Below are 16,586 nucleotides of genomic sequence, written 5' to 3' on the forward strand. Positions count from 1 at the left end.
CCTGGGGCATGCTAATTCTATCAACCATTTCTTTTACAAAACAAAGACATTCTTTCTAACGAATAACGAAGTAAACACAAAAACATGTGAGCTACAGGGAAGTACCTTCCAGACTCAAAACTGGCGATTGGGGAAGTGGGAATTTTAGATCAAACCCATCTGCAATATGACAGAAACGAACCAATTGTACAATAAACTTTTCTTCTTTTCTTCTTGTGACGTGCTTTCTAAAATTGACATCATGGCAAGATCCTCCCTTCTGGAAATTTTGTTTAAGAAACAGATTCGCCGAGGGTTTTGAAATGTTTTTGGGAAGACTTCCCAATGTTTATAGCTGCAAAAGATAATTTCTTCCAATTTGCAGAAGAAAACGTAAGAGATACTAAGAGACATGAAGTTTTAACTCCTGTAACTCCTTCTACAACCCTGAAATAGAGATAGCTTGGTGATAGCATGCTAACTTCCATATAGAAGGGGGATCTTTAAGGAAGACACCCTAAAATTGGACCTTTAGTTTACACTGATTTGCAACAGCAAAACCACAGTAAAGTATAATAAAGCTCAAGGCAGTTGTGGTAACTGCATAGTAAAATATGAATACAGGGAAAAGAATGGTATTAGCACAGCCTAAACCTGATGATACAATGGGCCACACACACACATATATTTCTAACAGAAGCTCGAGTAGATAGCTGCACCAGGCAGGCTGCAAAGGAACATGTGAAGGTTCATTCCATGCTGAAAGGAAATGAAAAGAAACCCAACGTTTTGGGTCACACCTGAAGAAAGCTCCACAGTTGAAATGTTGTGTTTCTTTTATCTTTTAGCGTGAAATGAACCTTTAATTGTTCCTATATATTTATAAGACAACTGACATCAACAACACAATAGATATTCATCACAGCCTATATGGAGCATGTTCTGAGAGCAGCAGATCAATGACACAGACGACCGCCTCTTCCCATGATAAAGGCTTGTGGTCAGGTTTTGGGGGAAATAAAAGAACTGCTCATTCCCCAGGATGTGCTTTCACTGACTCACTGAGGTACTAGCGAGAGAGGCCACACAAACCACAAGGCAGACCCCGCGTCCAACAGCTGCCCACCAATCCCTGAGCACAGAGCTGTGCCAGGAGCCCTGCCATTTCTCCCCCACAGCTCCCTGCTTCAAGTCCTATCACTGCCGTCTCCACGCCAAACAAGCAAGCTGCTTTCGAGAAGCAGACCCCAGGCACAGTTTTTTTTCCCTCTCGTTGTTTTTGTTAATGATTTCACCTCTTCTTGTTTCAGAAAAAGCGATAAAACAAGTCCACAATCTGCCATACCAGAGGCACACACCAACAAGACCCAGTGTCAGGAAAACAACCGTTTAAACAAAACGCTAGTGTGAAATATGGGGTCTTAAGAGATTTTCTTTTTACTCGCTCGGTCTGGTACATTACAATTGACGTGCAGCAAAGGTCTTTTATAATAATAAAATGCCTGTTGAAGTACAGGAGCTTTTATCCTGTCAGTGGCTTGGCACAAGATTTAAAGGTTTTGCAGCTTGGAAAACCAACCAGGAATGTTCCTCTATAAATAACCTCCACCCTCCTCATTATTGAAGGCTTGCTACTAAAATGCTATCTCTGATATTAGGTTTCTGCTCCTTGGTGTATATGCCGCAGACTATAGCTCCCCCTTCACCCACAGCCTCACTGCTCTTGCACGAGCCTGAACGGACCGAAAAAGAGGACGGGTATATTACACAGTTTACACTGCAATTAAACTGAGGCATGAATGCCACCCTTGCCAAAGAAGGCTTTCAGTGCTGGCCTGTGTTTATAGTCTACAATTTAAAACATAGTCCTCAGCTTAAACCTTTTTTTCCACTGATCTGGAGAAGCACCACCTTTTTAGAGACATAATGTGGAATACTAACACAAAGAAAAATTAAACCACTTAGTTTTTTCAATAAGTAACCAGAATGCCATAATTCTTATCACTTTTATTCACAACGTACTCTATTCAGAATCAGGCAAGAATGTGATTTTTCCTTTCACTTTTGGTTTTATCTTACTAGATTTATCTTTCTATAGGATTCTTGACAACTTCAGAACCACAAAACATGAACCCCAATGGCCTCTTGATGTAGGCAAATAAAAGTCTGTCATCTTCCCTCGAATGCAGATAAAAAACATCTCTTTCGTACGTATGTGTTTTTAAACCACCTTTCTCTGTTCTTTAAGGCCAGGGCATTGGCACTGATAATGTCTAAAAAGACAAAATGGGTCAGTGTGATGCAATACAAAAAACAGGCATCAACGTGCCATCTTGTTACACAAATTTGCTACACAAATTCTGCCAGGACTTTGGGGAAATCTGATATTTCACAATAAAAATGTGCAGGATTTTTTTTCCGGTTCCTTTCAGATTAGGTTTGCTAATCTAATGCTAAAAATGGGAATTGATCATGTCATTATTTTACAGCAGAAACGTGTCAAACAGGTTCCGATTATTATACACCTGTGTATCCAAATACAGTATTCAAATAGAGTAACACCGCGCAACTGGAAAAAAGAATCTTAATGACCAAGGATCTCTGGAGAAGCAATGATGCACATACCACAGATGCAACAAAGAAATGTTTCTTTATGTGATGTGACATTATAACTGCAAAGGCTACCATTGTCTGTTATACCTACATAACAGACAACACACAACATAGATGTAGGACTACATCTATGTTGTCCAGATTTTTGATTGTTATATTAATAGGTATTAAGAAACAGTTCTGTCAAAATCAAAATAATGCATATAACTAGAAAACTAGATATATGTTACTTTAAAACACTGCTATCTTACAGATGTTCATGTTCCCCCTACCCCCTTCACAAAGGAAATGAACATTTTTGAATACCTTGGAGAAAAAATACAGACACTAAAGAAAGACAACAATATAATCTCTTTCTTCCCCCAGGACCATGCGCTGAGCCACATTTACACTGGAATCTGACGGGAGCAGTTTATTCATATGGAAACAGTAAAGGCAAGAATGCAGAATTACTTCAAACTGCCAATATAAAATCAAATCCACAATGTAAAAAAACTCTTCTGTACTATAAATTCAAGATTGTTGCCCTTCTCTCCTCTTGTGTGTCGGATGTTTAATATTTACAAATGTCAAACAACCTGCCAAACATGACCTAACATAATGAAGGATGAACTGTCTTATTGCTAAATTCATCATTTAAGACACTGGTAATTTGTAAATTTGTAATTACATCCCAGGCCAGTAAAACACAACATCTAAATTCCCCATCATCCACATTTTTACTAAATGGATGTTTAGTTAAGTTTATTTACATTAATTTGACATTAATGCATTACTAATTTCTAGTTAATGTACTATAATATGAAACAATCAGATGGCAAAGCGAGTTTCTCGTTTTTTCATAAATAGATCATGTGTACATGCAGGAGTGTTCTGTCTTGCTCTGCAGTCTTGCCAATTCCAAAACCTCAAAGAAAAAAACATATCCCTGTGATATTAGATAGGCATACAGCCTACAGAAAGAACCTAATTTGCTTTTAATTTATTACTACAAATGCCTTAAGACCACAGATAACTGAAATGTAACACAATCTTTTCAGTTTGTCAGTTCATGAATATAACAGTTTTAAAATTAAGGCTGTAAGTATGCTTTAAGAAAACAAATGATCTGCCTCAGTTTCACTCATAAAATACAAGAACAAGAATTCCACGCAGAAATCCACCAGCTTAACTTTGGTAAGACCAAAGACCAATATTACTTACCAATCAATATTATGAGTCCTAGTGATATTCTTATTGTCAGAAATAAATGTTTTTTAAAAAGTTTAAAGCTCAATTCTCACCTCACACTGGAAATGTCTACTACATTTTGAACAAAATTTGAACAATTTGTATGAACAAAAGACAAAGCCCTAGCTAGTAAGCTATGGAGATAACCCATATGTCACTATAAAAGGACAGCCACATGTAAAGCTGGCTTAGAGAGTGGATAACAGCCACAAACAGACTCTGTTTGCAAACAATTACAGGCTTGTTTCTGTTCGCCCATTTCACTTCCCTGACTTGGGCTGTGCTGTCCAGTGAGTAAAACACAGGCCTGCTGCCCTGGAGGTAGAACATGGGAAATAATTAGAGGTGCCGACAGACTTATTAATAATTGTTCTTAGTAACTGGGCTCTGGGAAGGAAAAAGTGTTAATTACGCTAAGGTGGGAAAATGTACTTCTCTTCTGCTCTGGTAATTAAGAGCAAACTGTGATGTAGAGAGAACTGCAAACGCCAGCAGAATTCATTCTTCCAGAGGTGGAAATGGGCAACACAGACTTCTACACTAGAGGGACTAGAATTACAACACTGACTGCTTCAGACCAAACAAACAGAGCTACACTTCATAACACATTTTCTGGCAGCAGGATTACTTACACAGCTTAAATAACAGGATTCCCTTAATTAGTTCTAGAAAAGGTAATTACAGCACGGTGACATCAGGAGGAATCTAACAGTCTGAACAATGCTGTCAATCACAGCTCTCAATCAGACACTGCATATAGTATATAATATATCATGTAAAATGCATATAGTTCATATTTAAGCATAATGCCTTTCATTGCACATCTTAAAAAGTGTCCAAAGGAGTTTTAGAAACTCAGTCTCTTCACTGCAAAACATAAGCATTCACTTTGCTGTAACAAGACAACTGTGGGATGTTGTTTTTTTCTCCAGTTAAACAATATGTGCCAAATAGAAAGAATGAATCAGCTAAATTCCATTATTTTAATTGAACTGGAAAAGTCATTTGCAGAACTGTGAGCGGTCGAAAACCAATGTATGAGATAAAATAAAAAAACAAAAGTCTTCAATATACTGTTCTGTACAAATATGCGTCACCACAGGTCACCCCTTCTTATCTCTTCCTTACAAGGCTTCTTCTTTTCTACAGAAGCCAGCAAAACCTCTCCTGAGGCAGAAGCTTAATTGGTTTAATCAAGAAATGAAATCCTCTCTGAGCTGACCAGCAACCTCCTGACATCATTCCCAGGCCTTCCTGACAGCCTGTTCATCTTGGCGTCTATAATTTGCAGACTAACAGTCGTGCAGCATGACCCACAGACGCGCTCAGAATCACACGTCACTTGATAGAAGAACTGTAGCCGTTTCTTTCAATCCAGTTTTTACTGGATTGCTGCACCAAAAGCTGGCCAAAGTGACAATAAAAACAACAAATGGAGCATGGGAAGTAATCTCCACTGGACTACAGTACACCGGTTTAAGAGATAGACAGGGGGGTGAAGATATGGTTTTGTTATTACTGATGTCATTTTGTGTCACTGAATGCCGGGACACATCCAAAGCACAGTCGACAAACGTGCCAATGACAGAGTCACAAGTTACAATTTCCCTGACTAAACTGTGTGATCAGTAAAAAAAGAATTAGCACAGGAACTCAATTTTGGGCCACTCATATTTGGGGATGCAATTCTTATGATAAAAACATTCCTGGGAAATGGAAGAGCAAATCTGTTTTCTCACATCATTTAGAAAAAATGAGGAATTTAGGCAGAGTGGTGGCTGTGAGCTGTTAAGAACTCCAAAAGCATACAAAGTAAAGCCACTGTTCTGAACAGCTGCATTCAAGTTGAAGTTTCCATTATTTTAATGGTGCAAAGCATGAAAAGGCAGAGCTGCCCTGACGTTTTTTGGAAGCAGTTATTATGCATTTTGCTGGCAATCCAAGAAGGTGCACGTTCTTTCCGAGCTGTTTCTAGCGCTAATGAGGAAAGCAGGGGTTTGTCTCCCACAAACAAGACCCCGCGCCTCCTCGATAGTCCATCAGTCTGTAATTCAATCCAACACTTTTCCTAGGGAACATTTTCTGTGCAGGGGGCAGGGGATCACAGGTTGTGGCAAGAGAAGCCAAGCTCGTATAGGAGCTCAATTAGAGTCTCAACTCCTTAGCTAGAAAGCAGCGGCTCTTTCTGAGCAGTGCACACAGCTGTTCATTGTTGTGGACAGAGTCTAAGAGCACACTGCCCCACACAATACCAGCTGTCACAGCAGCGGGGAACATTTCAGATGATCTGTCTGAAGGCTAAAGTGTTAAATTAACTCCAAGAGCACAGTTTAAGTGTGAGGGAAAATGGATTGAGGTTTTCCATTACTGCACTTGAATGAAAGAGTTATCTCCCCAAAGGAGCAATTAGACTATCCCACATTTGAGTCAAAACGTCTCCATTAATAGTGAAAGAACATAAGTGGCAATAGTTCATTGTAGACTAAAACCTACAGACTGACATCCACAAGAGGATCCTATTGGCCTTTATTTTCTTTCAATGGAAGGTGAGATAGGTTACTGCCCATCAGGGCTAAAGAGTACAGCATGGGAATGAATCATAATTTGGCTCTGTTGTAAAATTATTTTGTGTGGGAAAAGGAAAAAAAGCCTATGTTTCCTCATTCAAGCCTTGTTTTGTTTAGTACTACAGAAATACAGTGGTTTTGAGCTTAATGTGTTTAGATTAACACACATATTACAAAAAAGTGAAGAGCATCAGGTGTAGATATGTGAGACAATATAGCATTTCAAGGAAAATGCACAATATGGCACTAAAATGTAGTATACAGTCAGTAAGGTATAATTCCACTTGATTTTACAGTAGAAGATTTCGAAATTATTTGATCGTACAAGAGCAGAAAATCTAAATAACAATACACGTGAAGCACATCTGAATACAGGTTTAAAATATAATTAAACTCAATAGATTTGCCCACAATGATTCCATTCAACTATGAGTCCAATCAAACACTGCCAACGGCTTTTATTTCAATTGCAAATTTTGTAAATTCCAATTTTTTGGTGTTTCGCAACTACAAAGGATCACAAAGCCCTTGGCTGCATAGCATAAATGACTCAACTTGCTGAGTTGTTATGTGTACCTGTTTTAACATACGTACGAAGATGTTTTTATTACACAGACATTCATTTTATTTGTGTTCCTGTGTACATGGTCCAGTAATATAAAAGTGCTCATTGTAGACAGTAGTAAAGGCAGAAGATCTAGAAAGAGAGACGCAAAATGCCAGCTTTGAACAAGAATACAAAGCTGGCATCCACATACTCTTTTATATTGAACAAATCAAAGGAAAGGTTGTTCTCATTCTGCAAAAACTCACAGCACTTCAATACAGAATCCTAAATTTTGTTCCCTTCAAGAAACACTACACATCATGGTCCCTTACAGCATTTTAATATTGGAGCTGTGTTTTTTTTGTGTTATATTCCTTTCTAGGGAAAAAAAAAACCTTCAGGCTGTTGTTTCTGACACAGATTCAACTTATTTGTTTGATTTTGATTCCTGCTTTACTCCATTTCAAGATCAATGCTTTGTTAAAGAACAGACTGTGAAAAGAGTTCCATCAGGTACGCAGTTCCAGAGCCTCACAAGAGTGAGCCCTGGTTAGAGTGGTCATGTAATGCTCTGCTTTCCTCTGCAGTAGATGGCCAAGTATGTAAAGAGCATTTATTCATAGTGGAACCACACATGACACTGGCCAAATAAGAATGGAGTTGATACTCTGTGGTGAAACTCTGGTATTGCAGCTCATTCATTCTTCCAAATCTTTTTATTAGGAGTCATCGTACAGTACTCCTTACAGTACTTTGCTGTCTTATAAAAAACACGTTTGGCGTTACAATGCATTAACCCCAACTACATCAATGTAATTTATTCTAGTTAGTTATGTCTTGCCAGAATTTGTGATATGTAAAATAACAAGTTGCCAAAGGGCTACTTAAGGTACAGTCTGTAACCCTATTCATTAGGATTTTATAGGGCTGATGAGGCACCTCAGGGGCAGAAGAGGTTAATGCCCAAGTCACCATTTCCTGATAGCAAAACTGCATTTCAAGCCACCCTTCTGAGAGAAAAAAAGACAGGATTATGAAAGCAAACAGTAATCACTATTCCAAACCACTTAAAATGTTAATCTCTTCAGAGATTCATACTGATGGATAAATGCTCAGTAGCTGTAACACCCACATGGAGAGCTAAAAAAGTATATTTCCTCCAAAAGAAAAAATAAATAGGCATGCCATGCACTTTTGGAAAACAAACCATCTCTGTTGGATTTTCTTTTTACACCATGGACCATATTCAAAACTCTGTGCCATGCATGGTGCACTGCACATACGCTGAATGTAAGTCCACATGCCTTTGTTTCTCATTTGAACATGCTGTGAAGGTTAGATAACCAGCTGCTATCTTAGCTTGTCTGAGAGAATTTTGCATGCAACAGCTGTGCTATGCTCCCCTTACAAAATCTATCTTAACCAGGATTTAAGTGCTGATTTGCACAGTTTAACAAAACTGCTGGCGCTCTCCTCACACTGTAACACTACAGAAGGCCAGAGGTTTAAACCATTCCAGACCTGGAGATTGTATCACTGCACTCTGCCTAAATAATCTCATTAAAGCCCAGGATTGATTCAAACTGCTATTGTAAGAGAGTCTTCTTTCTGTGCCCGTTGAGTTAAAGAGGGGATTCTCTCGCATTCTGGAGCTCTCTCAGTGTTTATCTAGTCCTGCCAAACAGAAGACGAAAGGTTTACCATATTCGCCTGAGTGAGAAAAGAAAAGGCTTTCCACTAACATGTAACCACTGTTCTGTATCACGTTACCGCTCTGCAGAAAGAAGCAAGCAGCTACCAAACGCAGAATGATGTGAAGGATAAAAGCAGAGAATTAAGGGTCATAATCCATAACATTAAGAGCCTACAGGACAGAGAACTGAAGGGTGCCTTGATCCAGATTAAAAAATGCTGAATCACAATGAAAAATGACTTTTTCTCTATTCAGTGGGATGGTTTGATTGGCAAGGAATGAGGAATTGACCAAATTACAAGGTTTTAAACTCAGGCAGCGACAGAAACAGAAGGTCAGACCCCTGACAAGATTCTTCCAACGTACCAAAGGAACGTTCACATAGAGCTGGTCAGGACAAAACAGGATGTTTTTTTACAACTTTAAATACAAGTTCACTCCTTCCAGTTAAAGTCACAGAAAACCAAAAATATGAGTAGAAAGTACTACTACCTGCTACTGAGACTATCATATTTCCTGAGCAGGAGCACAGACCTAAATTACATAATGAGACGTTCTTTGTACAGTTATCACCACGCACCTCCGTAATTAAAAAACGCCTCAGCCGTTATATCATTTTCGGGACTTTCCGCACATCCGAACCAGACATGACTATGATTGCACTTGCTTATTACTCTTATACGAACCTACAGTTTTGTTTTGATCTCTTTAATAGAATAGATTACAGCCCATTCTGTCCTGGAATCACTCCGTGTCACTGAAAGGTTGCAGGTACCGCCAATACTGCCGATACTGGACTTCGGCAATGCAGCCGATGTCACAAAACAGCGGTCTGCGTCGCTCAGGCACTGCGATGGCCTTCAGAACGGCTCTTACCTCCCAGGTTCCTTCCTGTTGTCCAGACTGTCTGCCCGGCCTTTGGCTGGGGTCTCTCTTCCCGTGCTGTCCCCGTCCTGTGGCGGCGGCACCAGATAGGCCCCCTGCAGGGGTGTCTGGCGGCCCTCGCTCCCGCCGCCGCCCCCCCGCGGCCTGCCGTGCCCCCTGCGCTCCGACTCCGAGCTGCGCTTCATGGCCTGCAGCTGGGCCAGGGGCACGATGTCGCAGCTCTGGGGCCTGTGCCACACCGTCTGCTGGGTGGCGGAGTTGTAGTAGTAGAAGCGGTTGTTGTTGCCGTCGAAGAGCTCCCACCACTGGCGGCCGTCGCACTGGCGCACCTCGACGCTCGGGGGGGGCTCCCAGCCGCACTCCCCCGTCACCAGGTTGACATACATGCGCTCCCGGGAGCGGGGCTCAAGGATCTCCACCCAGTCAGAGCTGTGGGCAAACACAGAGGTGCCGGGGGTCAAGAGGAGAACACAAGTGGCAGGGAGTGCACGATACCGATGACATTATATCCCACTACACCACCGACCCCATGAATTCACACTGAATACCAACGCAGTTGCCTGTCTTGCAGTGAAAAGGAAGAAACACAAAATTAAGACTCCATTTTGGTTAGGCTGGTAACCAAATGATAACACCGAAGCACATAATGACCCTCATTTCATATCAGCTTCTGAAAAAGATGTTGTGGCTATACACCTGAACAGCGTTCAAAGAGTGTGGCCCAGCGGAACAGATGTATAATGTAAGAAATGAGCCCAGCTGTAAATATTTACTTGGTAATAGTGCTTAATCTGTAGTGTAACTATGAAAGGTGTGTCACCTTCAGATGCGGAAATCTCTGGCAGAAACCGAGATGAGAGGGAGTGTGACAGAGGCGTGTGAGGATTAATATGGGGATTACCCAAGAGAAAATGGTAAAGACCCATTCAGGAAACACATTCCACTGAGTGACAGAAACACAAACTATTACACTTTACATCTCCTTTACAGGAATACATTTCAGTAATGAAGCTCTCTACCCAACAAGCAGATTCAGCACACAGTACAGTTAGCAGCTCTCCAAAGATGCCAGTGCTTTAAGCCCTTCTTGTTAAGAGGAAAAAACAAACAATGACACAGATTAAGTGCCTTCGAATGGTCCAGATGGCTAAGTGTTCCAATGGGGTTCCAAATAATGAGGGTGAATAAAGCTTAGAACACAACATCAGCTTACAAATCCCAACAGCAACACTGGTCATCGTGGCTTTTGCAAAGCAAATCAGTTTTTAAAATTGAAATTAATTTGAACATTAATGAAAAATGTGTTATTTTTTGCATCAATGTATCAAGGAGTCAGCAGATCCTTGATATTATTTCTTGTGCTCCCTAACGAACACAGCTAGTCAAGTGTTCAACGTAACCAATTAATATTTTTAATTTCAATCTTTCATTTGAATAAAACTATGTTTTTCAACTTTCAAAGTCTTTAAAACAAATTTAATTTGATCTTGCAGGGACCACAATAATGGCCAAGAAATGTCTCAAGGAACAGAGGCAAACAGCAGGTTCACAACCATTATTTTAACAGTAATTTTGCATTTTCTGTATGAAATAGAACAAACACAACAATTCTACATAATAAAGACTTTTGCAAAAAGCAAAACAGTGTAAAGAGAAAAGCTGTGAAATAACCAGGTCGACTATGTTTTCTTTATTTTCATGCAGGAAACCTTTCTGATTATAAAAATAATTTAAGATGCATGAAAGAATGCAGGCTTGAATAAAAATAATTCTCCTCTGTGCACTAAAGTGGATTAAGAAAACAAAAATGTCCTATTTGCCAAGACATGTTTGGAAATTTGTAAGCCTTCAACGGGGTACCGCAATCCCATATTAACCTACGTTTGAACCTGGATGGAGTTCTGATCCTTGATATCCTACAAATACAATAAAATCAGAACTATCCAAGATGCATTAGGTTACTACTCCATGTGAGAGTACAGTGGTTTCATAGATGACTATACAAATACAAATACAAATGAATACAAATGAATACAAAACCAAATGAAACTCCCCAAAATCAAACAGAAACACATAAAACACTGTAGGTGTATTTATCTGACTTCAGCTGTAAATGCGAATCCTAATGTGTATTAACTTTCTGTGAATCACATGCAGACACTGGCAGGCCAAAACTACTTGCAGCAAAGAGATCTGTTCATTGCTCTATGTTGTGCTAGGATCAGGTCGTACTCCTTCCAGTGCCCCCTTCTCCTGATCTCAATTAGAAATGAGAGGATCTTCCCATCTAATTAACCACTCCCTTGCCTCTGTAAAAGGACGCAATCATATGAACGTAATAGCCGATGAGATAACAGACAAGGTGTGTATTCAAGGTCTTGGACAGCGTACAATGATGCTGGCCAAGCAGTTTTCCGATTATTTTCAAGAGACTTGATTTCCAGCTGACTGGACTGGAAACCACCTTCCCAATCAAAATCTCTGCAGCTGATTCCATGAAAAACATCTTAAAAGGTGGGAGAGCCTAGAAGTTAGTGCGGTTTCTTCCTGAATTCCTTGATGTAACCGCCATCATTCTCTGAGCAGATCATGAGACAGTCCCAGGGTGCAGGTTCCAATCAGGCTGACTTGAAGCCTAAGCTTGGGGTTAGTAAACTTATTTTGTTTGCCTCCTAATGTATAAGTATATATTACTGTACATATACTTGATTTTGTATATTAGTGTATAACTGACTGAAAGCTGTAGCACTGTACCACTTTTCTTGAATTGATAAATTTACATGTGTTTTCTGATTCCATACACAAATGAATTTGGAACTACTACACAGGAAGAGTGAGGACAAGCGCACATGCTCCAGAGACACTTGACACACTGTGAGCTCTACAGGGCCTTACTGCAGAGTTAGCACTGATTGGAGGAGAAGCAGGTCTCATCACAAGCTTGCAGGCACCTGGCAAGCCTTTTGCACGGCAAGCAGGGGATTTCAGGGTTGACTCAGATCTGTCGGCATTCAGCCAATGACGACATGTTTCAAGTGTTCAGTAGAGCTCATGCCTACTTCCTTCTAAGAAAATGCTATATGACCTCATCTCCCAGTACTAGGCTCTACTAAACAGGGTAATGGCTAACAATTTTCCACTAACAAGCTTAAAAAACCACACAGTAAAAATGCCTTTAATAATTTGACATAAATGCCCTTATAAATAGGGATATTTGCCAAACTGAATACATTGGAATACAAACTAAACGACTGCTTTAGCCTTAACTGAAGAAAGATGGTTTTGGAAAAGCATATCACAAATTATCAATCAGTTTTGAACTGATTGAACAAATGCAAGTTTCTTTCAACACTATGAAAACGTTTTCATTCACACTTTAGAATTCAAATGCAAAACGCAAAACACAACAACATCTCTCTGCAGTTTATGTGTTCTGAGAGCTGAGACAGCCTGTACTGTAGGGTGAAATGGCTCTGATTTAAACCCTGAGGAGTATATCATAACAACCTGCCACTCGGGAGGGAACCACCCAGGACTTTATTGCAGCAGGATGGCACTACAACACAAGTATGTGCTGTCTAGAAATATTAACAGCACTAAGCAGGCGGCTTCATGTTCAGAGAGATGTTTCATCACAGGTACTGAGCGCTAGCCCTCGTGTCTTCTGCAGTAACCCCAAAACTCCTATCTGCCAAGCTGCTCTTCCCCCTCAACAAATCCCATAAGCAGCAGAGAAGAGAACGAGAAAGTAAGCCATTTCTCTGCTCAGCCAGTGAATCCCATCACTCCCAGCCACAAAGCAATTAGAGGAATCCTTTACAAATTCTTTTTTAATCTGCCGTTTTTATATTTCCTTGTAACACAATACGGTTTTCATGTGCAATTTCCCACATATCCACAGACGTTTTTAAAACGGTTACCACTGTCATGTGGTGGTAAGGACATCCCGAACTGCACTGCAACTGCACAAAATGTACATGATAAAGTAATGCACTTTAAAAATGTTCAAAGCGACAATTAGGAAAATATGCAACAAGAAATAGTGAACAGCCAATGTGAAAAACAGTAGAGCAAACCAGTTCAGTGGGTATGTTCAAGTACTCTGTATCACATTACTGTGTTTTCAGTTTAAACAACGTGAATACTTTTGTAAATGCTTTCCTGTTTCACTACACAATCAAGTCATACTGCACCCTATAATGTATTCAATAATAAATTAATAATAAAGAATAATAATGCACTTAAAATAATGTATTGAAGTCCCAATATGTGTGTCTCTCTGTGTTACCACTGGTCATGTGAGAGTACTTCACTGTCCGTTTGTCTGACATCATAGTTATAATATGTGGTTTCACTTTGTTCACTCCTACTGATACAGTCACCAACAATAACTACGTAAAATTCCAGAATAAAGGACTTCAGACTGCAATATAATTTCATGACAAATACAGGCAGTACTTAGCTACTGTACTTCCAAGAAGTTGTCACTGGGCGATACACTGAGGCACACCTGGACAGAGAGATCACTATAGCAACAGGCAAGTCAGACAGTATGTACTAGAAACATTTTCCTTCTCAAACCGCAAAAGCCACACCAGGTGGTCAAAGCATCAAATAAAAAGGAGAGGTGTGTAATCTATACCATCCCCTTAAAATCCGGCATCAATTTTAATCAGCTCCAAACTGATTTTAATGTGCTCTTAAGGCACAGATTAATAAATAAATATATTTAACTGAAGCTTTTTGTTTTCTTAAATGGATGAACTACCCAAACACACACACATTCCAGTTTTGGTGTAGTGTTCTTGACCTCTTTCTAGCTGTTCAAGCCAAGAATTTGCGAGTGCCACAATTCAACAAGACAACCGAAGAGCCCGTCAAAGTCATTTAAACATGTCAAGACATGCTTCAGCAGTAACTGAGACTACACAGCACATCAAGAGCAAATTCTCTGATTTGTTCAGAATGTTAGAAATAAATGTACAAGCGTAAAAATGGCATAAGAGAATAATAAATGCTGCTTGTAAAGAGGTTGAAGACGTCAGCGTGCTGTAAACACACTAATTAGAGAGAATGCTGTGATACTGAGAATATGCTGAGCAGCCAAAATTTTAACGCAAGCTATATTTTATGAATCCCCAGGGAGAAAATGTCTACACTGCTCCTGACTTGTATACGAGGTTGGAATCATGCAAACAGTCACTCATGAGAGTTCACGCAGTTTTAAATTGTTCGTCTAAGACAGGGAACAATTCCAGATGTGTAGCAACTGTGAACATTTTCTTTGTTTCTGTGCGTTTAAAAATGAGTGCATTAGTATGACTTCAGAGACACAGAGGATCACACTAACGCCGGTATATCCAGAACCTGGCTATCAATTTGATCTGCCTCTCTATAAAATGTCTAGGCCCCTAAGGTGGATGGAATTTAACTTGAAAAAATTACATATTTAAAAAAAAATGCGTGGCTTGCTACTTCAGAAATGTGCTGAACCAGAACATTTATCATCGTGAGATTTAATACTGCGCTAAGCCTGGCATGAGAAAATATGAATATCTGTTGTTGGATTACAATATTAAAAAGCTAACAGAATCTGACATCAGCTATGCAATGAAACTTATTCAGGAACATTAAGAAATGCAACCATGAAACGTAAACAGCATTATTAGATGGGAACTGGCTGTTTTCCTTTCAAAGGCAAAACAGTGACAAAAGAAGTGGATAGCAATGATAGGCACACTGCAGTATGTGAAAAACAATTAAACAAAGATTCTTAATGCAATTTGCCTTTAAAGTTGCATAACACCATCATTCTCATGGCTTTTTTTCCCTCTGCCTTCCTACTGAGTTCCATAAAGAAGAGGACAACCCTTTCACTTGCTTCTCTCTTTCTCAAGCCTTCACACCTGAGTGGGGCCAGCAGCCTCTCAGTAGTGCGCAGCCTGTCCTCCACCCACACTGCGGTCCTCGAGGGACAGGACAGGAGGTCACGCAGCTGTGAGTCCCCCTGGGGCTGGCGTGAGCGAGGACCACTGGTGGTCTGGATCATAACAGCCGTCCCCGGCGATAAGGGACAAAGTAGCTTTTATGTTGTTGTTTTTTTTTTAACTCCAAACACTGCTGTTTGCCAGGACGTGTAAGCTGGCACTTTATTTTATCTTGGGTCATCCTGCTGCTTTTTTATCCACAGATGTGGCGAGCGCTCTTTCTCCTGGACGGACATCGTGCGGCTGTCGTTTTCTCGTGGTTCTGCGAGATACCCGCAGAGCGAGCAGACGGGCGCGAGACAGAGTGAGTGTCCACTGTACTGTGCAAGCGTGCGCGTCACTGCCCCGAGCCCCGGAGAGACTCTGGCTCTGCCACGGGCCCCCCCAAGAGGGTGCATTCCCTGTGCCCTCCAGTGCTTGTTGGTGCCATATGGCTGCCCGCAACAGGCACAAACTAATGAAGCGTACCTTCTCCGTAGTGCCCACCTGCCCATTTGGAACAGGGCTGCCACCCAATTCCCACAGGAGCTTTAGAGAAATGCATTGAAAAGTGTGAGCCAGCAATCTGGTCCAAAAAGGCTTCCACATTCCATCCAAGCATGCCTACATCCACTGCCTCGCAACAGGTACAGTGGCACCAACGCATGAAGACACAATCTGTCTATAACTCTAACCGTTTAAGTAAAAGACACGTACTTTCCGCTTATTTTTGTGTGTTAAAACCTTGAGATTGGCAGGATCAGTCATTAAGTCCTCTCCACACAATAACTCCTATATGGTAAGAAACCTATAATCCAGGCAAAGTGGAACAATGGGTGCAGATCGGGCTGTAACTGAAAAACTTTAAAACATAGCATAAGCCACGTTTCATGCCAGTAAAAACAAAGTTCGTTGTTTTTTTATTTTATTGTTTTTTAGACACTAAATTTTTTCTGTTAAAAAATTTTTTATTCCCCATTTGAGCAAACAAATAAGCAAAACTCCCCCAATGTGCTGGAGGCTTCGATCTTGAACTCAACACAGAAAGACTAGACCAGACACACTGGCCTCAGCTGAATCATAAACTAAATATGAATGGAGCAGTT

At 40.4% G+C, this 16,586-nt stretch overlaps 1 protein-coding gene across 1 annotated transcript in view; it reads right to left on the reverse strand.

Annotated features, from left to right (window-relative positions):
- arhgap46b (Rho GTPase activating protein 46b) overlaps positions 1 to 16,586 on the reverse strand; it is a 69,660-nt gene that overhangs the window by 33,691 nt on the left and 19,383 nt on the right. The window contains exon 2 of the mRNA XM_006639516.3: positions 9,506 to 9,943. Within this exon, the coding sequence (XP_006639579.2) occupies positions 9,506 to 9,943 (438 nt within the window). The remainder of the gene's footprint in view (positions 1 to 9,505; positions 9,944 to 16,586) is intronic.

The sequence above is a fragment of the Lepisosteus oculatus genome, chromosome 16 (genome assembly GCF_040954835.1).
Source record: "Lepisosteus oculatus isolate fLepOcu1 chromosome 16, fLepOcu1.hap2, whole genome shotgun sequence".
In the NCBI taxonomy this organism is placed as follows: domain Eukaryota; kingdom Metazoa; phylum Chordata; class Actinopteri; order Semionotiformes; family Lepisosteidae; genus Lepisosteus; species Lepisosteus oculatus.